At 32.9% G+C, this 26,889-nt stretch overlaps 4 protein-coding genes across 6 annotated transcripts; 2 read left to right on the top strand and 2 right to left on the bottom strand.

Moving 5' to 3' along the window:
• Window positions 1-1,845: 1,845 nt before the first annotated feature.
• Window positions 1,846-8,493, bottom strand: LOC146958513 (O-fucosyltransferase family protein). 2 transcript variants are annotated; one of them, XM_085740039.1, is made up of 9 exons: window positions 8,318-8,493; window positions 8,078-8,237; window positions 7,895-7,989; window positions 7,730-7,800; window positions 7,041-7,129; window positions 4,978-5,101; window positions 4,603-4,886; window positions 3,057-3,186; window positions 1,846-2,877 (listed from the first exon to the last, which is right to left on the bottom strand). In XM_085740039.1, the coding sequence occupies exons 3-9, from the start codon at window positions 7,962-7,964 to the stop codon at window positions 2,290-2,292; spliced, it is 1,356 nt and encodes a 451-aa protein (XP_085596165.1). In that variant the 5' UTR covers window positions 7,965-7,989; window positions 8,078-8,237; window positions 8,318-8,493; the 3' UTR covers window positions 1,846-2,289. The 2 variants fall into 2 exon arrangements, with proteins under 2 accessions (XP_085596165.1, XP_085596164.1); XM_085740038.1 differs by having other exon boundaries at window positions 7,911-7,989.
• A 437-nt stretch (window positions 8,494-8,930) lies between these two features.
• Window positions 8,931-10,683, bottom strand: LOC146958512 (uncharacterized). Its single transcript, XM_085752216.1, has 3 exons — window positions 10,401-10,683; window positions 9,921-10,171; window positions 8,931-9,665 (listed from the first exon to the last, which is right to left on the bottom strand). The coding sequence occupies exons 1-3, from the start codon at window positions 10,681-10,683 to the stop codon at window positions 8,931-8,933; spliced, it is 1,269 nt and encodes a 422-aa protein (XP_085608342.1).
• Window positions 10,684-14,485: 3,802 nt separating this feature from the next.
• On the top strand, window positions 14,486-18,267 carry LOC146958511 (MADS-box transcription factor 17-like). The gene is made up of 8 exons (XM_085740034.1): window positions 14,486-14,892; window positions 16,642-16,726; window positions 16,872-16,933; window positions 17,022-17,121; window positions 17,205-17,246; window positions 17,424-17,465; window positions 17,596-17,717; window positions 17,921-18,267. The coding sequence occupies exons 1-8, from the start codon at window positions 14,711-14,713 to the stop codon at window positions 18,024-18,026; spliced, it is 741 nt and encodes a 246-aa protein (XP_085596160.1). The 5' UTR covers window positions 14,486-14,710; the 3' UTR covers window positions 18,027-18,267.
• Window positions 18,268-20,826: 2,559 nt separating this feature from the next.
• LOC146958510 (pfkB-like carbohydrate kinase family protein) lies at window positions 20,827-25,420 on the top strand. 2 transcript variants are annotated; one of them, XM_085740032.1, is made up of 7 exons: window positions 20,827-22,032; window positions 23,010-23,218; window positions 23,866-24,078; window positions 24,168-24,365; window positions 24,483-24,623; window positions 24,895-25,011; window positions 25,101-25,420. In XM_085740032.1, exons 1-7 carry the CDS (start codon window positions 22,011-22,013, stop codon window positions 25,224-25,226), a joined length of 1,026 nt encoding a protein of 341 aa, XP_085596158.1. In that variant the 5' UTR covers window positions 20,827-22,010; the 3' UTR covers window positions 25,227-25,420. The 2 variants fall into 2 exon arrangements, with proteins under 2 accessions (XP_085596158.1, XP_085596159.1); XM_085740033.1 differs by lacking the exon at window positions 20,827-22,032 and adding an exon at window positions 22,647-22,916.
• The last annotated feature ends 1,469 nt before the right edge of the window (window positions 25,421-26,889 follow it).

Below are 26,889 nucleotides of genomic sequence, written 5' to 3'. Positions count from 1 at the left end.
TTAATTTTTTTTTCATCCAATTTTTTATTCTTAATTTCTTTGGATGTTACAGGGACGACTAGATGTGAAATACTATGCATTCCTTTTGTCCACCACAATTCTCTTCAAGATCAAATTCAATCTCTCATCTATCAAACCCCATGAAACATGAAATTCATACATACATTAATCCATCAAATCATTAAACACCAAAAGATGAATTCAATCATAATTCCAGCCATTCAAAAACCAAAAACAACAATAAAACAAAAGAAAGGGTAATAGAAAACAATACAAGAAAAGAAAACGATACAAGAAAATTAATGTTTAACAATTGTCCAAACAAGATAAGAATATTGTTTTCGTACACATAAACTAGTTCGTGTTTCTATTCATATCAAAAGAATGGGTTAGAAACACCTTCAAATCTGAATCATGGAAGCAGAAGGAACGTGGGTGGGGGTGAATGGGATAAACAATCAGGAAAGTGAAAAAAATGAGAAGGATTATTGTATATATATGAGGGTAAAATTGACAGTTCATAGAAAATGTAGGGGTGAAGGTATAAATGTAGAGGTAAAGGGTAAAACTTCCTCGATGATAAGTAGTTTTATTTTACTTTACCCATGATATATAAGTATAGGGAATTACTTTTCTCACCCTATGGCCTTCTCCCACGCCCTATAAAAATTTTAAAAATGTCCCTGTGCATTCCGGATTTTAAAATCCGGATTATGTTTACTATTTCGGATTTTATAATCCGGACAATTCTTATGTATAATCAGTCATCAGACTCTCACATTTCAGCAGTTTTGAGTTTTGCTTTTAAAAACAACAAAAAAACTAAGTAAAAAATGCTAAAAACCTGTCAAATAAAATCATAAAAATATAAAAATGGCACCAAAAAATTCTAAAAATCAAATCAAACTAATGCAAATTTTTTCGGATTTTTCTGAGAATATGAAAAATTAAAAAAAATGAAAAATGAGTCTAAACGATGGAATTTTAGATTTTGAGGGGCGGAGACCCGTAAGAAATCCCTTCTAAGGGAGTCATGGTCCTTGAATTTTTTCTTATTTTCTGGGGAAGTTTCGGAACAATCCGATCAAGTAGCCCGAAAACCCGATTTTTGACTAAGAACAGATAACAATGACCCAAAAACTGAAGGATGAGAGTTAGAAAGATTAATATTGTCCTTAAAATGACTATCCATGTTACAGACATGTTTAGAATTTGTGCTGATACAGTTCGGATTATATAATCCGAACTGTTTTACATTGAAAAAGGGTGTTTAGGGGGTTTCCGGATTATGTAATCCGGAAACATCATGTAACGCACCCTATTTTTTAAAGTTTCCGGATTACAAAATCCGGAAAAATCCGTTACTCAGTTTTTCACCCTTTAACAAAAGAAAACACCATTACGGATTATAAAATCCGAAAACTCAAGGGCATTTTTGAAAAAAATAAGGCGCGCGAGGAAACCCACAGGGTGGGAAAAGTAATTCCCATAAGTACATGTCATGTACAACAGAAGTCAGCTCCAGGATAAGCAAAGTGCACACTGAATCCCAGGTCAAAATTTCACCAAGATACACATAGCTGAGTTTTGAACGTACTAGCTACATTTCAACCATCCTCATCCATAGCCCTTTCTAGAGTTATGTATGGAATTTTGTTTTACAAAAATGAAAAATGATTTAAAAAAACCAATTTTTTTTTATAAATTTAAGACAGGCAGTCATTTTTTCGACATCTTAAGACAGGCAGTCATGTTAATCGTCTTTCGAAACAAAGTTCACATTTACTCCTAAGTAGCATCTTATTTGAATGTTCGATAACATTAACATCAGTTTCAAGTAGGAAATTTGCCGAATAACAAATTACATTATTAATAAACAAAAATAATCATATTCAACACATCATTAGTTGCATATAGAACTCCAAATATCTAACATATATGCCAGAAATTTCATCTGTCACTAGGTAACTATATAAGTGCCTTTCGGATGCACATTGTACACAGTATAACTCCAGACATTGCTCTCTACCCAATCAATCCGTATGATCTTCCTTCTATCGTCTACACAACTAAATCAGGGGAGTATACAAATCAGCTCCTTGAACTCTTGTTATTATTTGACTATATCATTCCATCAGTAGAACTAATAATGTGGGACAACAAATATGACCTGAAAATCTGGATCCTGTAATAGGAGTTCGGTCTTTTTCAATTTGGCCCACAGAAGTTCATTACTGTGGAATAAAAGATCAATCTGCTCAAAGCCACAAATAACCCCTATATATCCACTCAAGCTTGTGTAGAGTTTGTGTCTGTAGATGCTTTTACCAATTCATCATGCAGAATATTTAAAACATCATTGGGTGGACAATTGTCTTCTGGGTTCTTTGCTGATGTTTGACAGAAGCATTCAGGCCAAGAATTTGTATAGAAAGACTCGGGAGAAACACGCTTATGAGGTTCACCAAAGTTTGTTTTAAGCATTACTTTCCTAACGGCCTCATCAAAATCGGGGATTCGTCCATTCTCCCTATCAATGAAAATGGGGGCAAGAGCTTTTCTATCAGGTCTGATTGTAGTCCGAAAACCATAATAAAGGCGATGACCAAGGAGGTTGTTTGCAAAGTTGCTTGGGCCATCATAGGTTGGCATGAAAATGTCAGAAAGAAGGCAGACCATGTAATCGACAGCAGAACCTGCCAACCCCCTAGTGTTCTCAGCAAGCTCTTCAGAGTGATCTACAGAACTGTGATTCTCAAGTCTAGGGAACAAACTTCGAAATGGATTCATAAATCGATCCCCACCAAACAATTCTCCAGCTGCAAGATATATCCTGGTAGAATTGTCAAAACCCAATGCACGCAAAATAAGACCAACCTGCAGTTAGAACATATCAATCTACATCCAATTAAATTATTGGCATCATAACTTTCAACAAATTTGTAATCTGTAATCATCAACACGCATACCATTTGCCAGACAAAGAAACAATTTTTTTTTTGCTAAGGCAGACAAAGAAACAATTAAAAGATAATCAGAATAAAACTAATTTTTACCTCCTCGGGAGTCAATGGGCATTTGCCGATGGCTCTTCTTTCATTATAGACTAGTTTTTTAGGTGCAAAATTTTCTTCTCGATATTTCTTCAGAATCTTTTGCTCCTCAGGTGTAAATATATCAAAGCATCTACAATCACATTCACATTTAACATGAGTAATTTAGAGAAAGAAGCATTAAATTATACTTTGAATGAAAAAAATTAGTTTATTTATCCGTCAATAAAACAGATTCTATAATTCCTACTCTTTGATCAGCACTCATAGAACATGCAAATAAAGATACAGCCAAACGCTCGGGACATAACAGGAAGATATCCCAAATGCATATTTAAGAAAATAAATATACGTTATGTTCATAAATAGAAGAACATTCTGCATTTTGCACAAATAAATGTGCTGCACATCAACTGGGACGACTTGAAAGCTCGCAGCCAAAGTTAACTAGAACATTCAAAAACAGTTTAAGGGAGAAAGTGTGCCAGCAAGTTTATGAAATTCTCTATACTATTATTATAAGTTTCAATTGCATTAAAAAAAGTGACAGTGGATTAGAATACGGAATTGGGTTAAAGCCTTATCATTCTTTGAGAAAAACATTACAAGCAAGAATAAGTTGAGGAAAACAGGTTGTTCCATTATGTGTGTAACCAATGGACACAAAATCTGGTGATCCGTATACAATTTCTTGGTCAAATGTCCTAAATGAACAATCTCCTTGTCATCAACTGACAGTACACTTGGTCCAATCTAGGTATGATTTCAGTTTGACAACCTTTAAACTCAACCATAAAATGGAAGTTCTCTCATTTCACTTCTTATATAACCTTACTAGCTCCAAACCCCTCCCAAGTTGCGACAACCTCTTCATCTCTTCTTTACAGAATAAGGCCTTTAAGTTAAGCCCAAAAAATGTGATTAAAACTTAATTATATCAAACACAGCTGGAGCCGGGATCTAGGAAAACAGACAGAAACTAAACTAGTTAACACCATGATTTTGAGAAATCACCACAATTTATGAGGCTGCTTGTATAACTCTATAGCTATGGTGCTAGAAAACAGATCCACTATACCATCAAGATTGCTAGTAGCTACAACTAGTTCAGAGCCAAATGTACCCTTGGTAAGAAATAAAAAACTAACAAAGCAAATACGCATGAAAGCATCAAGTGTGTGCACAACACGTCTGGGTATGTCCACGAAAGAGTTGCAAATTACAATTTGTCAAATAAAAATGTCATTTTCCTAGAGAGATGTTTAGAAATATAAAAGAACTACAACAGAAATAGAAAGAGTAAAAGGACTTTGGAGTGGCCATTAGAGATGTTTAGAAACAATAAAAAAGAACTACAACAGATCCACTGATGGATTGAAATTTCACGCTTTTGATCAATGTTTTCTGACAAAAATTGGCATAAATATCCATAGCTTTGAATCAAAAGAAAAACAGGCATTTTCTTCAACAACGAACAAAAGCAATGACAAAATGCCTATATCTCAATTGATGTGAACGCATATGCATTCAAGATAAGTAGATAACTTACCCAGCAAATGACAACATATCCATCTCAAACCGAAGATGTATGGACATGAAGGGTCCTTGTGCACGTAGCTTATCAACTATTGATTGACTTAGCTTCATAATATGTGGCTTGAATCTTAAAGCATGATAGTTAACTCTACACCTCAACCTTTGGTACTCAGGATTGTCAATTTCTTCAGCTAACCGGTGTGAAAAGGGAGTAAGATAAATGGCACCATGTTCCTTCATTTTCTTGAGAGCATCAGTAGTATACCAACTTATAGGAGCATCTCTAGGGGGGCGGATCTGTTTCAAAATAACATTTGAAGTTTTGAACATAATATCCAGGAAATTAAAATGATTTCAAACTAATCAATTCCCAAATATTATAATCTACCTGAAATGCCTTTAATTTCTTCTTTTTGCCATTTTTCTCATTTTCTGGAATGCTTTCTACAATTTTTACGTCAAACCTCAGTGTTCTAATGAAGTGCTCAACATCATAGATACCATGGAAACCACTGCATGTAAAACAAACAAACAAACAAATAAATATATGACCTATTGCATATAAAGCGACGCCAATTCATCACAAATTTAACAATCGATGAGACCAGAATCTTTGCAACCAAAGAAAAGGTGCCTCTTCTCCTAAATCAGAATAAGATTCTAACTACCAAGAGGTCCAAAACAAAAACAATTAAATATAAGAAACTTAGTCTGGATATTCAAGTGAATTTTGGATGCCAATTGCCAAAAGTAGAACAATTTCTGTTCTAGATTAAACACATTTCTGTATTTCTACAAGGAAAGCTTAAATAAAATTAACAAGCACCCAACTTATAAATCCATCTGATAAATGACCAAGCATCTGATGCTAGTTTAATAGAGAAGTATAAATTGAGATACCTTGCTAAGAACATGCAAATGCTATAAGAACACATGCAAACATTTCAAATTTGTTTGTTAAAAGATGCACCCAATGTCAAGTGAATGGCAAATTTCCCCATTGATAGTAATCCTAGCATATTGTTTACACACAAAGTTAATCCAGCAATTACTTGCTATCAGATGTACAAGAACTCAACCAGAAACTATCTTTTAACTTTATGTGGGGAAAATAATATATCATCTATTCCCTATGAAGTAACAACAAATGACCATAAGGTCTTTCTCAATGGATGGTCTAAGGAGACATGTTAAAAAAACTAAATTTATAAGTAAAACACATTTTTCTAGCCAAACTAAACACAAATTTATGCAAAATCCATGTTTCAATAAGAAGTCCATCTGATAAATGACCAAGCATCTAATGCTAGTTTTATACAAAAGTATAAATTGAGATACCTTGCTAAGAACATGCAAATGGTATAAGATATTAAGAACACATGCAAACATTTCAAATTTGTTTATTAAAAGATGCACCCAAGGTCAATCGAATGGAAAATTTCCCCACTGATAATAATCCTAGCATATTGTTTCGACACAAAGTTAATCCAGCAATTACTTGCTATCAGATGTACAAGAACTTACCCAGAAACTATCTTTTAACTTCGTGTTGGGAAAATAATATATCATATATTCCCAATGAAGTAACAACAAATATAACCATACGGTCTCTCAATGGATGGTCTAAGTAGACATGTTAAAAAGAACTAAATACCTTTTATTATAAGTTAAACACATTTTTCTAGGCAAACTAAACACAAACACAAATTTATGCAAAACCCATGTTTCAATAATAAGTCAATGTATTTAAATACGTGGAAGTGTTTTTCATTTATAATAAAATTAATACACTGTAATGCATTCACTACAGGAGTGCTTCTAAATTTTACGGAGGAAGTTGGAGACGAAACGCAAGAATATGCACGTGGAACATTGTAAAGAGTTTAAAACAGTTATCTCCTTGTTGTATGGAAATCATGTAGTGGGTGAATAATAATCAACGGAGCACATCTATTCTGTCTTTCTTGTTTTATTATTTCACCAGAACAAGCATTATCCTTCACTACAAACTGTTGAGTTCGTCGTATCCTAATATGTTAGTAGATGCCTAATAGTAATAACAACAGCTTTGTCCCCGTGAGCTTAGCTCAATTGGTAGGGATATTACGGTATGCCGGGGCTGGGGTTTGAACCCCAGATTCCCCACTATTTCACCTTAAAGGGTGAATTTCTAGCCACTACGCTACTTGGCCGAAAAAATATAAAAGTAATAACAACAGCTTTGTCAAGTAATTATTTATTATTCATAAACAAAAGTAATTATTAATTAATAAACTAACTAGTTAAGTAGTGATCACATTCAAATTGGGAATCAACAAATACTCCTATGTTCAAGAAAAAAGAAATAGCTCGCATATCTTCTACCATTTGAATCAAGAATTGAGAATTTGATGAACAAGTTTTGCGGATCAGAAGTTAAGAATAAAAATTTCAAGACAATTAGAGATATACCTGTCATCATGCCAGAAGGAGTTTGCATCCAATTCAGGCAGCACTAGTGTAGCATTCATGATCCGCGCAGCAAGAACAGCATTAGAGATCTACAGCATTAAAATACAAATATATAAATACAATACACAGAACAAAAGAACCACCACACATATATAAATCTACAGCTAATTTCTCATAGACATGGTTACATATAACTTCCCCACCTATATCGGTATATATTATTTTTTTCTACTATAAATGTGTCACAAAAGCATACAATTTTGTCTTTAGTTAGTACGACATATCTTAAATGTATCGTATTTCGACTTAGATATGGATAACAACTGTGTATTGTTTCTATTTTGTAAGAAGTATCAAAGATGTATCTGAGAAGTATAGGTAAAAATATTTCCAAAAAGAATGGCTAAGAAGTATAGGTAAAAATATATCCAATACTACGATATTGGATACTTGATGGGTATGTATTGGACGCGAATTTGTATCTGAGACGTGTCAAATACATGTATCAGTCTATCGGATTTGTGTCAGACATCCATACTTCTCAATATTTAGAAGTATCTAGGCTTCATAGACTACACAGTTAGTTAATTAACAGTGAATGCACTAAATCAGGATAGAAAATAGCAACCCTATATATATACTCATAAAATTCCATCACATTTTACAGTAAGAATGAAAAGGGTACAAACTGCAGTACGCTGCTGATTCAGTCCACCGTTACATCGAACACGCAAATAGCCATTAGTCTTACTCGGAGGAGCTGGAAAAAAAAAACACCATAACACATTATCAGAAAATTCTTTAACAACCATACTCAATTAAAAACTCTTGCATGAGAAACAGTCTGTAACTACAAGAACAGATAGATACGGGGCCAATGAGAACGCGGCGACGATGACGGTCGCCAACCACCGGAATCAGCATTGCTCCAAAGCTCTTCTAAACGGATCTGCCCAACAATAAACAAAAAAAAAAATCGCTGAATTTCGCATTACAAAAATTCGTAGAGATTTTAAACTGAACAATTTTGCACGTACCTCTGATCGAAAAATGGATTGAACATTCTCATTTGATGAAGAGTAGAACAATGAGAACGTGCAGATCAAGAGTACGATAGCAGCAATTGATAACTTCGCAATCATTCCTTTGAATCCTGATCCTCCGATGTGTCTTCCATTCTGACGGTGAAGTCCAGGTCTGCAACAATCGACATTTTCAACTTTTGAGAATTGAAATCGAAATCGAAAATCAAATTCGATTCAGTGTCTAAAATTTACCTTCTCATGGTGGAGACTTAATAGTACTACTCTTATTATGTGGATTCAGTGCTTTGAGTTTACAGTGAAGAATGAGGAGCAGTGGTTGCCGGTGACGGTTAGATAAATGGACACCGTGTCGGAGATCTGAGAAAGGGCGGTTGACGGTGGAGGAGTGGTGGTGGGAGATGTAAGATGAAGCAAAATCTCGTTGATGAGATAAAAATAGAAATAGAAATTGGGTTATGGGATGGTGGGTTTTCAAAATGGGCTGTAGTAATCGGGAAAAGAAAATAAAGGACTACTATTCGCCCTAGTCTTTTTACTAATACACCTTCGTTTTCGGAAAAAGAGCAAAATGTCCCTTGGAAATCCACATATCGGTCCAAAACCTCGTGTAATTGCCCCTATCCACTTTCCTTTCCACTAAATTAGCAAACTAGAAATATAATGAAATAGAGTGAAGGGGGAAAGAATGGAATAAAACATACATTTCCATATATTTCTTTGGTCTTTTATGACGGAACGAAACTAAAAGTTTATTCTTTTGTTTAAAGGTTTTTTTTTTGGTTACAAGGGAAAAGAACAGAAAAAGAAACGGACAGAAAAACAACAAGAAAAGGGACGAAACTAGCTAACCCCTGGGGAAATAGGTTCCCCAAGCATCATTCTTAATGAGCAGTAACAACCCTTCCGGAGGTGAAACATAAGTAGTCAACACAGAATTTGAAGCAGCTCCTAACTTAGCAAGAAAATCAGCACAATAATTCCCTTCACGAAGAGTGTGTAAAACAGGAGTATTGCTGAGGTTGAGCATGTCCTTGATATCTTGAATAAGGGTGGCATAGATATGAAACTTCAAGGGAGACCCATTTATGCGACTAACAGAATGGAGGGAGTCTGAATAGCACACAAAATTAGTAATACCCAAAGCTCTAACCATGTGTAAACCATTGAAAATGGCAGAAAGCTCAGCAAGAAGAATATCATCAGAGTTAGCAATGTATCTGAAGAAGCCAGAGATAAAGCCACCAGCGTGGTTTCTAAGGAGGCCACCAAAACCGGATCTTTGAGGATTTCCAAGACAACTCCCGTCGACATTGAGAATGTAACAATTATGATTACAACAATTCCATTTAACTACACTATCCACGTCCGCAGCATGAGAAGAATGAGGGAAGGAGGTGCAGTTAACAGCAATGGAATTGTGAATATTGAAAGCAAGGCGAGTAAGAGACCACTCTTCATTGTTGAGGCACATAAGGTTGCGATGATGCCACACCCACCAAAGACCAGCAGAGAAGGCGAGAGAAAGAGGACCCGTAAGACCATTTTTAAACCAAGCATGCGTGTTATTTTTGACGAAGAACTCATCAGTGCCGAAACCAATATGTCGTCAAACTTTAGAAGAGTGCAGGCAGTCGCGGATGCAGTGAAGAAGGGTCTCATCATGCTGACCGTAACGAGTACACAAGGCAGAATGGGAGATATTCATGTGACTTAATAAAGAAAGTGTTGGGACAGCATCATGACAGGCCAACCAGACAAGGAATTTGTACTTTTCCGGGAGATGCAATTTCCAAATCCAAGACCAAGAATGAGGGGGAATGGCATTAGTACTAACCATAGATTGGTAGAGAAGCCATTCGTAACCTTTTTTTGTTGTGTAGGCTCCATTTTTGTTGCTGGACCAAATGGCAGAGTCTTCGATTGCTTCATTAAACCGAGCATTGAGGTTGTTTATATTGTTAGCAACCTCGGGAGGTAACATGGTGTAGAGAATATTAGTGTGGGGAACTGGGCTATTGAGAACATCCTTGACGGTTAGGTGAAGATCATGAATATCGACAAACGGGACATCAGTGGCTAGAATACCTGTCAAGTTCCAATTAGAGAACCAAAAGGATGAAGCATCGTTACCATGCCTCCAAGAGAAGCCATCAGAGAGAATGTTTTTAGAACGGATGATGGCTACCCAAGTAGGGGAGCAACTCGGATGAGCGGTGGCAAGAAGAAAGTGGGGGGCGGTTAAGTACTTATAAATAAGAAAGAAGTTGAACCCATAATTTTGTAGAATGCTGAATCATGTCCCAAACTAATTTACCGAGGAGACAAACGTTAGTTCTTCTAGCTGTGCGAATTCCCAAGCCACCCATGATTTTAGGCTTAGCAATTTTTTCCCAACCAACCAAGTGAATACCTTTGCCATTTGAGCCTCGCCAAATGAAATTTCTTGTTGTTTGATCAATGCTATCACAAATACTTTGAGGAAGCCAATTTATCTGCATATAGTAAGAAGGAATAGAAGATAAAACAGAAGAAGTTAAAGCAAGTCTACCCGGTTTGTTGAGGAGCTTATTCTTCCAAGAAGATAATCTTGTTTGCATTTTCTTAATTATAAAGAGAAAATCATCTTTCTTGGGGCGGCCTTTAATGAGAGGAAAACCCAAATACTTGTCAGGAGATGTAGTACTGCGGATATCGGAGATGGAATTAAGGGTAGTGATCTTGCACGTAAGTACTAAATATTAAATTTTATAACTTTTATAAACTATCATGCACGTGGACATTTTTTATTTGTTTGCCATTCACATACTACATAACTTGGCATTGATGTTAGTTTTATATTATGGGTTAAATATGTTTTTATTCCCTGTAAATATACCAACTTTTCGTTTTAATTCCTCTAAAATTTTCTTTCAACTTTTAGCCCCTATACAATTTTCAATCACTACTTTTGGTCTCTGCTTTTAAGTAAATTTTTGTATTTTTTAATGAAACTGTGCAGAAATGTGTAAAATATTGTAAAAATCTCTCAAAAAAAAATTAGAATTTTTAAACAAAACATAAATTAAATATGAGTTTTTAACCGCCAAAAATATAAAAGTACATATTTAATTCATGTTTTGTTAAAAAATTCTATTTTTTTTGGAGAGATTCTTATAATATTATAAATTTTTGTGCAAAATTTTATCCAAAAATATGAATTCTACATATGAGTTTACTTTAAAGGAGGGACCAAAAGTAAAGATGAAAAACTTTTGGGGACTAAAAGTTGAAGAAATTTTTTATAGGGACTAAAATGTAAAGTTGACATATTTATAAAAACATATTAAAACCTTTACATTATTAGTAACCATATTTTTATTAAATATCTTAAAACTATCAAATAAAAAAAAAAAACCCTAACCTCTTTCCAAAAAAAAAAAACTATCAAATAAACCTATTTAATAAGAATAAGAAATTATAAATTATTCAGTAAATTAGTAATCATCTATAAAATAAACCCTAACCCTAGCAATTTTCATCCCCTTCATCCTCACCATTCCCATTATAGGAAAGTAGAATAAATAGACATATCTCCATTTCCATCATCATCACCATTCCCCTCCTCAACCATTGTATATCATTGGATCTTCATTCCAACAACCTTGAAAAAACTCTAATCCTCCTCTGATCCATAATCCCACCAATCTTTAAAGCAACAAAATCTTCACCATGATTACCATTCTTCTCCATCAATCGAATTACTAGATTAAACATCATCTTTAACAACTATTTTTTTTGAAGAAGCTAAATTAAGCAACCCAAATTGGCACCGGGAGGACATCTTTAACAACTATTAAATACCATTAGATAAACACAAAACTAAAAAAATTCACTTCACCAGTTAAAAAAGAACAAAAAACACATGTTGCCTAAAAAAATTCACTTCACCAGTTAAAAAAGAACAAAAAACACATGTTGCTCCTTTTATTCTCTTTTAAAAATAAAAAAAAAAATAGTTAGTTGAAATGCACCTTAAAAAGTACTACCTCCGTCCCAATTTAATTGACACAATTTTGTTTTTCACACATATTAAGAAAAATGTATAAATAAAGGGGAAAGTGGAATATATTGTATTGGGAATGATAAAAGTAGTATTATTTAGTGTTATATTGTATTGGGAATGATGAAAGTTGTATTGAAAATTGAAATGGGTCAGTTATTTTGGGACACTTTTTTTTAGAAAATGGGTCAGTTATTCCGGGACGGAGGGAGTAAAAGGTTCATTTTTTAACAACCGATCTGATAATTAACAACTGAAGCTGAAAAATGATTGTTTTGTTGAAGTGTATTTTGGTTATTTTTTGGGTAAGAATTGAAATTGTGTGGAGAAAACAATGTTGATGTTAAAACAATCAAAATACCCATAAAAAAAAAAACATAATTTATTTCAACTTCAGTTGTTGCCGTTAAAAATGATTAAACAATGTGTTCTTAAAATGAAATTTTTTATTGGTTCTTTTTTCAAATGTTGAGTCTTTTTTCAAATTTTTTATTTTGGATTTTTGATGTTGAACTTAACGAAGTGAATTTTTCTACATTTAATTGTAAGATGAACCTCAAACCATCCTCCCAAAAAAACACTCACCTAACATTTAGTACTCCCTCCGTCCCGGAATATCTGACCCATTTTCTAAAAAAAAGTGTCTCAAAATAACTGAGTCATTTCAATTTTCAATACAACTTTCATCACTCCCAATACAATATAACTCTAATTAATACTACTTTCATCATTCCCAATACAATATATTTCACTTTCCCCTTTATTTATATATTTTTCTTAATCTTTGTGAAAAATCAAACTGGCTCAGATAAAACTGGACGGAGGGAGTAGTACTATTAGGCTCTGTTTGGTAAACCCAAAAAAAGAGCTTTTAGCTCTTAGCTTTTAGCCTATAAGCTCATTTGACAAAAAAAGCTCTGTTTGGTAACACTTTAGCTCTATTTGGTACAACGAGCTTATAGCTTATTTCAGGAGCTTATAAGCTATTTTTCAGAAGCTACTTCAAGTAGCTTTTGAGCTTATAGCTTTTAGCTTCTCATTTTTTCTTCCATATTTACCCTTATTATTCAAAGCAAAAGCTATCAGCCAATTTTACCAAACACTTCAACTAGCTTATCAGCTAAAAGCTATCAGCTAGCTTATCGGCTAAAAGCTATCAGCTAGCTTATCAGCTAACTTATCAGCTATCAGCTAATTTTACCAAACAGAGCCTTAGACTATAATTTTTTTTTTAGATCCACATCTTGAGGTGGCTCAATTCCATTTAGCGGTTTGCACAATCCAAGGTTCGGTCCTGTTCTTAAAACTCTCTCTCAATGCACACACATAATTATATACTGTCACTATCCAGTCGGCTGAGGCTATGGAACGTGGCCATACTTACATCAAACAAAAAAGTGTCATCTTATTAGCAACCCTTGTGGGCATTGAAATGTGTCGACACCCTAATGGATCAACAACATTTAAATACTATACCAACGAATCATTACCATGGTACGAAGTGAAGTAGCCAATGAGGTTCTGAAACATGGCCAATTAACTAGAAGATAATAAATATCCTACGTCCTACATGTAGGTTAATATATCATGAATGAATATATGTAAAGGAGAAGAAAATTGAAAAGTACCACTAGTAGTACTAGAATTGATTGATTCGACTTGGTGTCCGTGAGAGATGGGAGCCACATTCACACAACACAACAAGAACAAACATAGACTAACGGCATCTACAGTAACATGTAGCTTCATGTTCAAAATTCTATGAACATTGCTCCACTGATCAGGAGCATATCAGCGTCATCTCCTACTAGGGAAGGTTAGGGTAAATACCATAATACAAATATCCTAATAAGTGTTTCACACATGAAAGAAAAAGCAAATCACGTATATTACTCCTTTCATCAATCAACTTTTTTTGGTGATGGTAAAATTCGGGTAGCACTTACGTGACATTATTGGTGATATTGTGGCATTGACCAACCACAATGACAAGTATACAAAATGACAAAAAAAAATCTTATAAAAGTGAGAGAGAAAAAAAACACTTGTGACATTATGGTTGACTAATGTCACCAACCACAATGTCACCTAAGTATTAGTATCCACTACCCGCAAAATTCATTGGTCAACTTTGGTGGGTATGAATGCCCCGATAAAGAGCACTAGTAGTAACTACTAGTAAGTAGTTTAGGAGGAAATAAAGAGGCATCGTTTAAGAGTTTTGCCTAATTGTAAAAATATGTGTTTGATTAGAAGTTTTGAGTCGGTTCTATTAATGGAATTGGACGCTTAAACGACTAATATATTACTAGTTTCAATATTTAATATATTGAATACACAACATTTTATAAAAACTTATTATTTAACATCTTTAAAAAAATATTCGGATACATTTGTTAACATTTCCTAGATAATAAATTTAAGGGCTTTTCTTTCCAAAATAAATATTACACTTTTGTTTCTACATGCGATGTTTCCCTATCAGCATCAGGATATGATAACACCGAAAAAGGTGTTCAATATTTAGTTATATATACATGTGTCGTTTTCTGCAGTTGGTCAGAGAGTGAGAGAGAGAAAGCAAAATGGGAAGACGGAAGGTGGTAATGGAGAGAATACATAACAAGATCAATAGACAAGTAACATTTTCAAAGAGAAGAAGTGGTTTGTTGAAGAAAGCCTTTGAACTTTCTGTGTTATGTGATGCTGAGGTTGCTCTTATCATTTTCTCCGGTCTTGGCAAGCTTTTTCAATACAGTACCACAGAGTGAGCAATTCATTTTCTTTTAATATATATATCTTTAAGCAATTTTTTATCTCTTCGTTAGTTTTTTAAATACAAGCTTGGTCATAATTAAAAATATTCTAGGGGTTGTAAAATTATCTGTTTAGCGCATTTTTGTTTGCCAAGAGAAATATCATAAGGTAAAAGCTACCGGCCGGTGGATTGGTCATTCAAGAAGACAACTTGTTTGGCAAAGCACAACCACTTGATAGTTCTAGCAACATTCACTCATCATTTGACTAAGTTATTCCTTCTTGTCTTGGTTATAAGTAAACTAATTTCACACATTAAGAAATTCAGTAAATATAATTAATCTTCTTGCAACAAAAAAAATGGTACCCATCATAAAAATTTGTTTCATAAGAATGAAATGTCACTAAAAAAATAAAATATATATAAATTAAAGAGTAGTATTTTAGGATATGAGTCTTTATATCAAAAGTAGTCATATTAGCTTAATTATATTTTAAAAAAGTATGCACTTTTTTTTTTTTTTTTTTTATCTTTATTTGAGATTGGAATTAGGGGTGTCAATTTCATCTCTGAATGGGGATCTAAGCGGGTACCATCAAATTTGAAGTTACGTAGACGGAGAATTTTTTTCTATTGGGGATGGGGGAGAAAGTATTCTCTGATAATAGTGCAGGGACACGATCATACCCCCCGATACATGGAGACTCGTCCCCGAGCAATTCAGTATAATATATTTTATATTGGTATATACAAATATTTCCTATGTTATATTTATTTATCATTTTACGCAATTTTTTTATATGTAATGTTTACTGTAATGCCTTAATTATATTATATTTGTTTTAATGTTAAATTTTAATTTTTTTTTTGCCTTAATTATATTATATTTGTTTTAATGTTAAATTTTAATTTTTTTAAAATAATATAAATTTAGTTATTTTTACATGCCGATGGATCTCTGTGGGACCGTGGTGATGTGCGGGGGTGAGGACAGGGAGGAAAAACTCTCCAAGACGGGGAATGGGGATGAGGATGAGGGACAATTTAAGTGGCGAGAGAGGAAACATAGATGTACTCCTTGTCTCCTCCCCACCCCACCCATTGACATCCTTGACTAGAATAGCTAGTAGAGTATTTTTTTTTTTTTTGACAAAAAACAAGTAGAGTACGATAAAAAGGATTATTTTAGTCATGGATTGAACTATAATATTCCAAGATAATTTGACCTTAATGAAGTTTTACTAACTACTTAAACTCAACCATTTAGTTAGACTTTAACATCAAAATGTGTTTGAGTTGTGTAAGTTTGAGGTGGATTTGTGGGAGTAACTTAATAGCGGTTATAAAATTAAATTTGAGTTTCTTACAAATTTGTCATTGGAGATGTTCTAAGGATCATACTAGCTTATATTCTAAGAGCACATGTTAAAGATTTTTACAAATAGTAATTATAATTGAAAAAAGTAATTTTCAACTTTTTGAAGAATGTACAAAGTTTTCAATAAGAAATTTCTATATTTAATGCACTAACAAGTGCCTTAACTATAAGGGTGCATTTTAACATTCCTCTTGTTGTAATACAAACAATGATGTTAGTTTTATTCAACGGGCGAGAATGCAGTTGTTAGTCCCTATATTTTTATAACGTATTATCTTTTTTTTTTTTTTTGTTTCACGGTTTATTTCAATAATTTAACTCAAGTCAAAATTATATGGTACTAACCAATATAATTGATATACCTTGTTCATTCTGATCAGCTTGAACAAAATCATTGAGAAGTATCGTCAATGTTGCTTCAACAATATGTCTGAGAATGGTGACTTAGGAGAACATGAGTCACAGGTTTTCTCTTCTTTCTCCCATGTAACAAATTAAGTTGATTATGCTTATTTTCATAAATCGGGTGCTTCATAAATAGCAATTTACTCGCTTTTTTTTTTGTTGAAATAGAATAGCAATTTACTCTGAACATTTTCGTGCATTACAGGGCTTATACCAGGAGCTTTTGATGCTCAGAGTCAAGCATGAATCTCTTGCCCGGACACAAAGGTATTGATACTGATAAGACAATTTTTTTTTTTTTGTGAAGTTTAAGATGCTAGCTGGGACACTACTTTACACTCTTTTTGTTTTTAAGGAATTTTTTGGGGGAAGAAATCAATGCACTTAGCATAAAAGATTTGCAAAGTTTAGAGAAACAATTGGAGAGAACGCTTGCTCAAGCTCGAAAACACCAAGTATATATATTTTTTGACTATATAAACTCTGACTGAAATGGAACAAACCAATTGTGTAGATAATGTGGTTATTTTAATTTCAGATGCAAAAGCTGATGGAAAGAGTTGATGAATTACGGGAGGAGGTATGTAATTATTTTATTTTTGGTTTCTCACATTTATAAAGTATTCAACCTTCAATTTTATAAACAATGTGAGACTTCTAACTCACATTTATTCTAATGAAATTGAGTAGAGAAAGATGGATATTTTTAATTTCATAACCAATCTTTAATTAGCTCTCATTATTTAAATATTGGCAGGTGCACAAGGTGGAGGAGGTCAACAAACAATTAGAATCCAAGGTATCAATTATATTGTCATTATATATATATATTTGAGAGAATGCTGTATATATATTTCGAATTCTTGATTTCATGTGACCTTTTATTAATTTGTATGCATTAATTTCCAAACATTGCTACTTTATTCCAGGATAGAGATATAAACACCAAGATTTGTGACAATTCTACGGATTCCACCGTCTCGAGTAACAACAATATCATTACCAATTTGCTTGATGCACAAGCCAATCCGTTTGAACATGTGACAACAGGGTGTGTATTTTCTTTTTTCACTTTTACTTTTTAGCAACAACATAAACATGTGAACATACATATGCTAAAAATGCAAAAACTTTTAATTAAAAGAGAAAATGAGATGCATTATCAATGTAAATTAATTTTATACCAACATACAATAAGAATCGAGTTATTTTAAAATACAGATATAATATAGACTTATGCGTAATATGTTACAGGCGGTTTCTGCACCTACAAGATGCTTCAAAAAGACAGGCAACAGATACAAGGACTGACATAGGACAAAGCAGTCGCAACAAGAACTTTGGATGGATGAATATTTGAATTTTCATTTATGCCTAAAAATACTCACTGATAAGAGCCTATTTGGTTTAATTTATAATAGGGATTTTTTTTCTTCTTCCAGAATTCCAGCATGAAATTGTAGTCTCAATTGTATTATGTATTTGTAGCTAGCTAGCTAGCCAACCCAATGCCAGAATTGGTGGTGTACATATTAACCTCTGTGTCTATTTGCAAAACGATGATAAAATAAAATTTGATGGGTCTATTTTTCTCATAATAATCAATCCACCTTGTGTAGTAGTTATAAAGATGGTTTAAGGATACAAAACAGTATACAACTAGAGCTGGGAAAGCCAAAGGAACATCACATCACATTTATAACAAAGATATAGAGTTTGAAGACATGAAAAACTAAACAAGTGTGGTTTGATGGAGGAGTAGATTGATAAGAAGTTTATGGTTATACAAACTAACATGTAATTATAGATAGGGCGTATTTGATACATAGTCAAGAAAATGGTTTTAATTTCTGCTTGTAGGTAAAGAACAAATTATGTCCTAAAGTATTTAACTTCTATATACGACCACTATCTGTAACAAGAGATTTAAGTAAGTTTCTCCTTCAATTATTGGATAATCTATCTATAAAACTCAAATCTGAGATATTATTTAAGGGATCTGCGCTCATTATCACTCAAACCAAAATGATGTTGCCATGTTGGTCTAAAGTTGATTGATTAAGATTTCAACAATGGTAATTATATTCAATTTTCTTAAGATATGAATAAATGAGGGGAATCTATTTCCCCTTTTTTTTACAATGGGATTGGGGGGAATCTATTTCCTACCTCTGTTAATTATTCATTGATGCATATAATAAAAATAAACCAAGTTTCTTTTATAAATAAATAAAAATATTTAAAAAATCAATTACGTTTTTGCACATCATTCACAGCCAACTTGACGTCCATCTCAAAAATAACAATTTTCATACTAAGTTCCAACATCCATTTTATTGGTTCCTTTATATCATAATCTTCTCCAAGTCTAACATCAATAATGAGTTGGATACTGACTTCAAAATATGTATATATTGACTAAAATCTTCTTGATAGGTCTCCATAATTGTCTTTAGAACAAATGATTCTCTTGATGATCTTGAAAAAAAAAAAAAATCATCTTCAAATAAACGAGTAGTAAACAAAGAAATCAATATCTCTTACCACAAACAAAACATATGTAAAGGAAGAGAGGGTCTCTATATTGTAATCCTCCACATGGAAATGTCTCACATATCTTTATTAATCAACAAAGAATAAGAAACTATGGCTCTGTTTGGTAAAATTAGCTGATAGCTGATAAGCTAGCTTTTAGCTGATAAGCTAGCTGATAGCTTTTAGCTGATAAGCTAGTTGAAGTGTTTGGTAAAATTAGCTGATAGCTTTTGCTTTGAATAATAAGGGTAAATATGGAAGAAAAAATGAGAAGCTAAAAGCTATAAGCTCAAAAGCTACTTGAAGTAGCTTCTGAAAAATAGCTTATAAGCTCCTGAAATAAGCTATAAGCTCGTTGTACCAAACAGAGCTAAAGTGTTACCAAACAGAGCTTTTTTTGTCAAATGAGCTTATAAACTAAAAGCTAAAAGCTAAAAGCTCTTTTTTTGGGTTTACCAAACAGATCCATATAGAACTAATTATTGCAAGTCACAAACATCTTCCCCTAGTACTAATCCAAAAAATGTTTATAGAAAGCCATGTTAAAACCATTCAAATCAACGCCTTGTTATAATACATCTAATCAAGAGCCTTGCAATCAATTATAATATTTGATTGCGGGGTCGCTTCTACCACAACAAAGCAGCTTTAGAGCATCCACAATGGAGACATCCATTTTTGGGTTGTTAAATGTGTCTCACATGTACACATCATTTATTTATAATTTTTTAATAGTAGTACCTAATAAGAACTCAATCCTTCCAACCCAGCATCTCAAAAAAATTTCTTAAATGGGACCCACTAATCAATTATCAATAATTTTAAATCATTACATTTCAATTTTTTAATATTAAAAGAGTGAGGGTCCCGCTTAAAAGTGGGGGTCTTAAGTAAGACCCCGGGTCTTATAAGACCATGAAAAAGATTCTCTCCAATGGGGGTACCTAATAGGTACCGAATCTTAAATGGTTAAGACCCTCCCGTTAGAGATGGTCTTATAAATTATGTCTATCCTTTTCTTTATTAAATCATTACATTTCAATTTTTTAATATTAAAAGAGTGAGGGTCCCGCTTAAAAGTGGGGGTCTTAAGTAAGACCCCGGGTCTTATAAGACGATGAAAAAGATTCTCTCCAATGGGGGTACCTAATAGGTACCAAATCTTAAATGGTTAAGACCCTCCCGTTAGAGATGGTCTTATAAATTATGTCTATCCTTTTCTTTATTATTTTTTTTTTGGTGATATCTGGGATTCGAACCCCAGACATTGCATATATTATGCATTATCCTTATCAACTGAGATAAGTTCACGATTTCCTTTTCATTTCATTATTATTTAGATCTATAAGTTTAGGTCTCTATATATATATATATATATATATATATATATATATATATATATATATATATATATATATTTAAGGGGAAATTACACAAACCTCCCTTGAGGTTTATGTAAATATATCCAACTTTCCCTCTATTTTTTTACATAGCAACAACACCCCTTACCGTTAGTCTCCATCCACCTTCCGTTAAAACAAATAAAAATGCTTCATTTTTAATTAAAAAAATGATTTTCATCTATTTCAACAATAAATTCATCCATTGTACCACGACCTCAATCCAATCTAGGTTCATCATTGCCAGAAAACAACACTCATTGTAGACGCCACAACAACAAGTCACCTGATCATAATATACCAACAACTCAAAGTACAAGCCAAAGGGAACGAAGAAAAAAAGAGATGAGTCTGACTTTTGAATATATTAAATGAGTAAACGACCCATCTTCAAAATTCAAACTACCTCTAGAGATATTCTGTCAGAAAAAGACCCATCAAGATAAACCCCTATGTTGCTCACGAGAGGGGACATGTTGTAGAATGATTGGCGAGACTTTGTTGATTCTAAAGCCACCAAGATACATGAGACACACACACAATACCGAGATATCTTGATCGAAATCGACTGTGGTTGTAATGAAAGAAGTGATAAATGGAAAATAACAACGTGATGAGTTACTTGCAGTAAGTGTTATTCTGAAGCCGATGACAGTATCAAAGGCAAAGAAATCGAAAGAACTTCATTACGAAGGTGGAGAGACGTGGCCAGAGAATCTAAATGTCGGAAACATGAGCTGCCATTATCTTCTAGTTGAGACTGAAGCTTGGTTACAAGTCTAACGGAAAAGATGTTTTGAGTGTTAAACTAAACAAACAGTGGTATGTTCTTAAGGGAGGTATCCATCTATTTTAAAAGACTTTAAGGGAGGTTAGTGTCTACTAGAAAATTAGAGGGGAAGTTTGTGTCGTTTGAACAAACTTCAGGGGAGGTCATTGTAATTTTCCCTATATCTAATGGTAATAATGAATTAGTAAAATGACTAAAGTCGACAATTGTTCATTAATTTAAAGGATCAAGTTGCAGTTTTATAAGCCTAAGAGAGTAATTTATAATCCTACAATTTTAAGGGCCAAGATAGTGATTGAGTTGAAAAATAATATAACTAAAACCCTTAAAAGAGTTATTTAATGAGAAAAATGATTTATGTTCTATAAGGAAAAAAAATAGCATCCTGTTTTTTGCTTACAACTTCACATCATCGAATCTTCCCTTTTGAATAGAAGAATACAAATTTCCAAGCTTTTAAAATCAACTCATTTACCTCTTCATTGCATTGCATGATCCCTTCCTTCTTTCTTTGTGTAATTGTGTAATCTCTAACATATTCAACTCGTTCTTCAAAGACACGCCTTTCCTCTTCTACATTTGCAATTCCAAGTTCCAACACTCTTTTTTGGTTCCTCAGATGGCACAGTTTACCCCCTCAGGTTTTTCATCTTTCTTTTCTTTTGTTTTTTTTTTTACTTCTTAGTGTTCATCGTATATTCGTTCGTTATTTGGATTGGAACTTGATTTTTTCAGCTAAAGATTGAATCTTTGAGATTTTTCTGATATTGGGTTTCTGTTTTTATTGGATTTTTTTCATTGTCTCAGATAGTAAATTTTACCCCTTTTTATAGCGCTTGTTCTTGTGATTTCCATGCTTGCATGCATAGAAATAAAATCATAATGGTGGGGTCTCTGTGTCTGTGATTACCATTTCCATAGTGTTCTATACAGTAGTTGATGTCAAGATCTGATGGTGGGGTTATTTGTGGGATCCATGTGATTTGAGCTGGGTTTAATTTTTGACACTGAATTAGGAAAATAAATGGGTAATTAAAAAATTACATAATTTTAACATGTAATTTTGTCATAGAAGAGCTTCTAATATTGAATAAGTTAGGTTCAAATTTTTGATCATATTCTTTTTAGAATGAATTTATGTATTCTTGCTAAATAATTTGGCCATACCAAAAAAATAAAATAAGTTAAAGCACTATTATTGATTATTATGAAAAAGATGATTATATGTTAAGCTTGCTTGTTAGGTGATGAATTTAACATGTGAAAGATAAAGTTTAATAAAAGGGTCTAAATTTTGAATTTTATTAAGCTTTAATGAATTTAGTTGTGAACTAGGTTACAAACTGGTTTGTCTAATCACCAATTCCATGTGAAGGTCATCATGGTTGGTAAAGCTTTCCATGTTATAGTTGAATTCAAAATACATGTACTTTATGAAGTTTGGCTATTGGCTATTTTGGATGTCATGTTACCCATGTGAAATGATTCTTTTATTTCATACTAATTGGCATAAGGATGTTTTGTGGTATTTCACATGAAATTATGTCCTATTTTTTTTTTTAAACTTTTCTGTAGTGCTTCCAGTAAATTTTCTTAACCCACAATTCGTGTTTTGCAGGTAAATCTGATGATCCCACAAACGGAGAGTACAACGAAACAAGTGGACTGGTTGTTTGTTTTGGTGAGTTGTTAATAGATTTTGTGCCTACAGTGGGTGGAGTGTCTCTAGCCGAAGCACCTGCTTTCAAGAAAGCTCCTGGTGGTGCTCCCGCTAACGTGGCAGTTGGCATCTCTAGGTTGGGGGGTTCATCTGCATTTCTAGGCAAGGTATATATCTATGTCTATTTATTAGGTGGCTTTTTGTTACTATCTACAAGCCTTCCATGTTTGATTTGTTCAAATATCCATAGTTAAGAAATCTGTATTGTTATAGACTTATAGGTTATTTGAAATTGATTTCACTTCTCTGAATGATTGTTTTAAAAAAGGAATAAAAGAGAGAAAATAAACTTTTGCTTGATCTACTGTGTGTGTTTGTTTATAAGTATACAAATAAATTCCCTAAAAAATGAGCTTGGGAATGTAACATTGTCATGTTTGGTTAAAGTTCCTTCATTTTGAGGAATATCTTTAACTCGTATCGTCTATTTTCTATTCTCATGGAATAGACATCACTTTAATACCTAACCAACTATAAATCCCATTTCCACCCTGTTATACTTTTTTCCTCTTTTTTTATTGTTGAATTAAATAATTTTTTAAAATATTCCTAGAAATATCATGTACTTGTAGATTGTACCTAGGAATAATACTTCTTGTAGCAGTATACTCAATTTTAGGAATATGAATCTATGTTGGCTGAGAAATTCTGAATTTTAGGAATATGAATCAATATTGGCTGAGAAAGTTTTAGGAATATGAATCAATATTGGCTGAGAAAGTGATAGCTTAATTCCTTACCATCTGTGTTTTAGGTTGGATCAGATGAATTTGGGTATATGTTGGCTGATATTTTAAAGCAAAATAACGTTGATACATCTGGCATGCGGTTTGATTCTGATGCCAGAACCGCATTGGCTTTTGTTACACTTAGAGCTGATGGCGAACGCGAGTTCTTGTTTTTCCGAAATCCTAGTGCTGATATGCTTCTGGATAAGTCAGAGCTTGACCATAACCTCATTGAAAAGGTACCTTGAATTTCCATCTCTGTTTATAAAATGTGGCCATAAAGACCTTTGGTTTAAGTCTGTATAATTTTAACTTAAACTGATTGCAGGCTAAAATATTCCATTATGGTTCCATCAGTTTGATTGATGAGCCATGCAAGTCAGCTCATCTTGCTGCCTTGAGAATTGCTAAAGACTCTGATTGCATTCTCTCGTATGATCCGAATTTGAGATTGGCACTATGGCCATCAGCTGAGGCTGCTCGGACTGGTATAATGAGCATATGGGATCTAGCCGATGTCATAAAGGTAAATTTTAGTTGTCTAGTTTTTTACTTATACAATACGCTTTATAAATGCCATTACAAGTCATTCTTTTTTCTTTCTCGGAGTCCATCTGAAGTGTTATTTTCTTATTTATTGCAGATCAGTGAAGAGGAGATTACTTTTTTGACTGGTGGTGATGATCCTTATGATGATGATGTTGTATTAAACAAGCTTTTTCACCCTAATCTCAAACTTCTAATTGTTACTGAAGGGTCAGAGGGTTGTAGATATTACACCAAAGTAAGCTTGCCAAAGTTATTTAACTCAGATTTTAATTGTCTGAAGAGGTTTTATAATCCCTCATTGCATTATTTTCTTTGCTCTTTATTCTGATGTGTGGACTGAAATGTTGGTTGTGACGAATGTAAATTAACAAATTTGATACTCGACGACGAATAGCAGGTTGTAAAACTTGAGCAAGGTTTGCTTCGAGGTTCAATAATTCACAGTACTATCTTGTCAAGTGAGTGACCAGCATTCAACTAGTAGTGATCACTAAATTTGTGTGCAGGATTTTAAGGGCAAAGTTGGAGGTGTCAATGTTAAACCTGTTGACACAACTGGTGCTGGAGATGCATTTGTTAGTGGGATTCTCTACAACATAGCTTCCGACCCAAGTATTTTCGAGGTAATTCAGATATTTTTACACATTCTAGTTGTTTATTCAGAAAAAAGTTATGAACGTTCGGAATTTGATGAAGTTATTTTATGTTGCAGAATGAGGAGCATCTTCAGAAAGCGCTATATTTCGCAAATGTATGTGGTGCGATCACCGTGACAGAGAGAGGGGCAATTCCTGCACTACCTACAAAAGATGCTGTCCTGCAATTCAATGCAAAATAGCAACCCCAGCTGTTATAAAATGTAGTATTTGTTTTTTAAGCTATAGCAATTCGATGCAATTCTTTTGTATCATTGTCCTCGAGGCTGTATTTTTCTATTACATAATAAGTTCAATTTGAGTTGCTATCTCAAGCTATGGCTTATATAGTTATACATACATAGCAGCTGAGAACACAGATTAGTGTTCAGAATCAGATTAATTGTTGTAGTAGACTTTAAGATTCTGCAATAAAACAAGGGAAATGTTAACCGGTGCCCCCGGGGCACTAGTTAAGGAAGCAAATATAGTAATATTTGCATTGAAAGCTGTGTAATCAATGCATTAAAAACTTAAAGTGTCTTTTTTGACTTACAATTTCTTCTTTTAGCTTCCTTAACCAGTGCCTCCGGGGCACTGGTTAACAAGGTACAAGAAAGAAAAATTAAGAAATGATAAATATCTATCTTTGTTCATTTTTGTAAACTTTGACAGATTTCAGATTTGGATTAATCAATGATCTGAAAGTCGCATGAATCACATCAGTCATCACATTCCTATTACTTTTAACCGAACACTTTGCCTAGTGCCTATGCAAATATGTCAGGATGGTGTAAAAGTGTTAGGTTTTTTTAAGTTAAAAGAAAATGAATATGGAAATATGATTCCATCTATACTGTTACTAAATTCCCCCTTCCTTTAACCAATTGATTAACTACTAGCATTTACCTATAAATACAAACAAACAAACAATGTAAAAAAGGATCGGCCAATGTTTGTCTAAGGCATAGTTATTAAATTCAATTAGTTATCTTTTTTTTGTTTAATTAATTAATTATGCTTTTTATAAAAGTATTATTAAAATAACAAATAAATTTTATAAAAATACTACACTCTAAAATGAAAAGCATAAAAATCACTACCAAATTACAGTAAAATATTCGATGTATAGTAATAAAAAATATTCGATGTATAGTAATAAAAAATCACTACTCTTCTGTTACAAGATATGAACAAAAGAGGGTCAAAGAAAGTTGATGTATATAGACTAAATTTTAAACAAAATACATCAGTTTTGTTTAACTCATTTTTGCTTATATTTTGTAACATAACAAATTATAAGAAAAGTCACTATCGGTATATAACTACTAGTGTCCCTCTCTCTCTCTCTCTCTCTCTCTCTCTCTCTCTATATATATATATATATATATATATATATATATATATATATATATATATATATATATATAATAAGTTCTTTTAGAAACAGTAAGTACAACCGAGATTTTAATGTTAACTACAACGATATTTGATATACAAGAATATGAGTTTGATTGTCTAAAAAAGGTATATGAGTTTGAAATCACATTTCTCCACTTTTCAACACTTAGGGTTGAGTTTAACCATTAGGCTCTTTAAACAAAAAAAAGTTTACAAATAAATATTTTATATCAATTTAGTTTCTAAACTATCATCCTCTTTTGATTTTTTTTTTGGACGTTCTCTTTTGAATTTATTTCATATGAAATTTGACAAGTTAATCCTAAAATAAAATATATAAAAACATGTCAAGTACTTAACATTTTAATAGTAGAGATTAAATTGACAAATTTTATGTACTTAAAAATTTATTATTATTTTATTTTTTACAAGTAGTTTAATTGTTAGAAATTCATTATTTAAGAT

This window comes from Medicago sativa, chromosome 1, assembly GCF_051527215.1.
Source record: "Medicago sativa cultivar Bolivia chromosome 1, Bolivia_mono, whole genome shotgun sequence".
NCBI classification, from domain to species: Eukaryota; Viridiplantae; Streptophyta; class Magnoliopsida; order Fabales; family Fabaceae; genus Medicago; species Medicago sativa.
The sequence above is the reverse complement of the archived record's forward strand: the minus strand, read 5'-3'. Positions and strand labels throughout refer to the sequence as shown.

What these genes read in the sequence shown, in the direction of transcription:
- LOC146958513 (XM_085740038.1), bottom strand. An exon ending in GCCGCGTTCTCATTGGCCCC is followed by an intron (nt 7,801 to 7,910) that starts GTATCTATCTGT and finishes TTTTTTTTCCAG; the next exon opens with CTCCTCCGAGTAAGACTAAT. An exon ending in AGAAATTAAAGGCATTTCAG is followed by an intron (nt 4,887 to 4,977) that starts GTAGATTATAAT and finishes ATTTTGAAACAG; the next exon opens with ATCCGCCCCCCTAGAGATGC.
- LOC146958512 (XM_085752216.1), bottom strand. Translation starts at nt 10,683, where the DNA reads ATGCAAACAAGATTATCTTCTTGGAAGAATAAGCTCCTCAACAAACCG. An exon ending in AACTAACGTTTGTCTCCTCG is followed by an intron (nt 10,172 to 10,400) that starts GTAAATTAGTTT and finishes GGAACTTGACAG; the next exon opens with GTATTCTAGCCACTGATGTC. An exon ending in GGCTTCTCTACCAATCTATG is followed by an intron (nt 9,666 to 9,920) that starts GTTAGTACTAAT and finishes GGCACTGATGAG; the next exon opens with TTCTTCGTCAAAAATAACAC.
- LOC146958511 (XM_085740034.1), top strand. Translation starts at nt 14,711, where the DNA reads ATGGGAAGACGGAAGGTGGTAATGGAGAGAATACATAACAAGATCAAT. An exon ending in TTTCAATACAGTACCACAGA is followed by an intron (nt 14,893 to 16,641) that starts GTGAGCAATTCA and finishes CATTCTGATCAG; the next exon opens with CTTGAACAAAATCATTGAGA. An exon ending in CTCAAGCTCGAAAACACCAA is followed by an intron (nt 17,122 to 17,204) that starts GTATATATATTT and finishes TTTTAATTTCAG; the next exon opens with ATGCAAAAGCTGATGGAAAG.
- LOC146958510 (XM_085740032.1), top strand. Translation starts at nt 22,011, where the DNA reads ATGGCACAGTTTACCCCCTCAG. An exon ending in ATCTAGCCGATGTCATAAAG is followed by an intron (nt 24,366 to 24,482) that starts GTAAATTTTAGT and finishes TATTTATTGCAG; the next exon opens with ATCAGTGAAGAGGAGATTAC. An exon ending in CCGACCCAAGTATTTTCGAG is followed by an intron (nt 25,012 to 25,100) that starts GTAATTCAGATA and finishes TTTATGTTGCAG; the next exon opens with AATGAGGAGCATCTTCAGAA.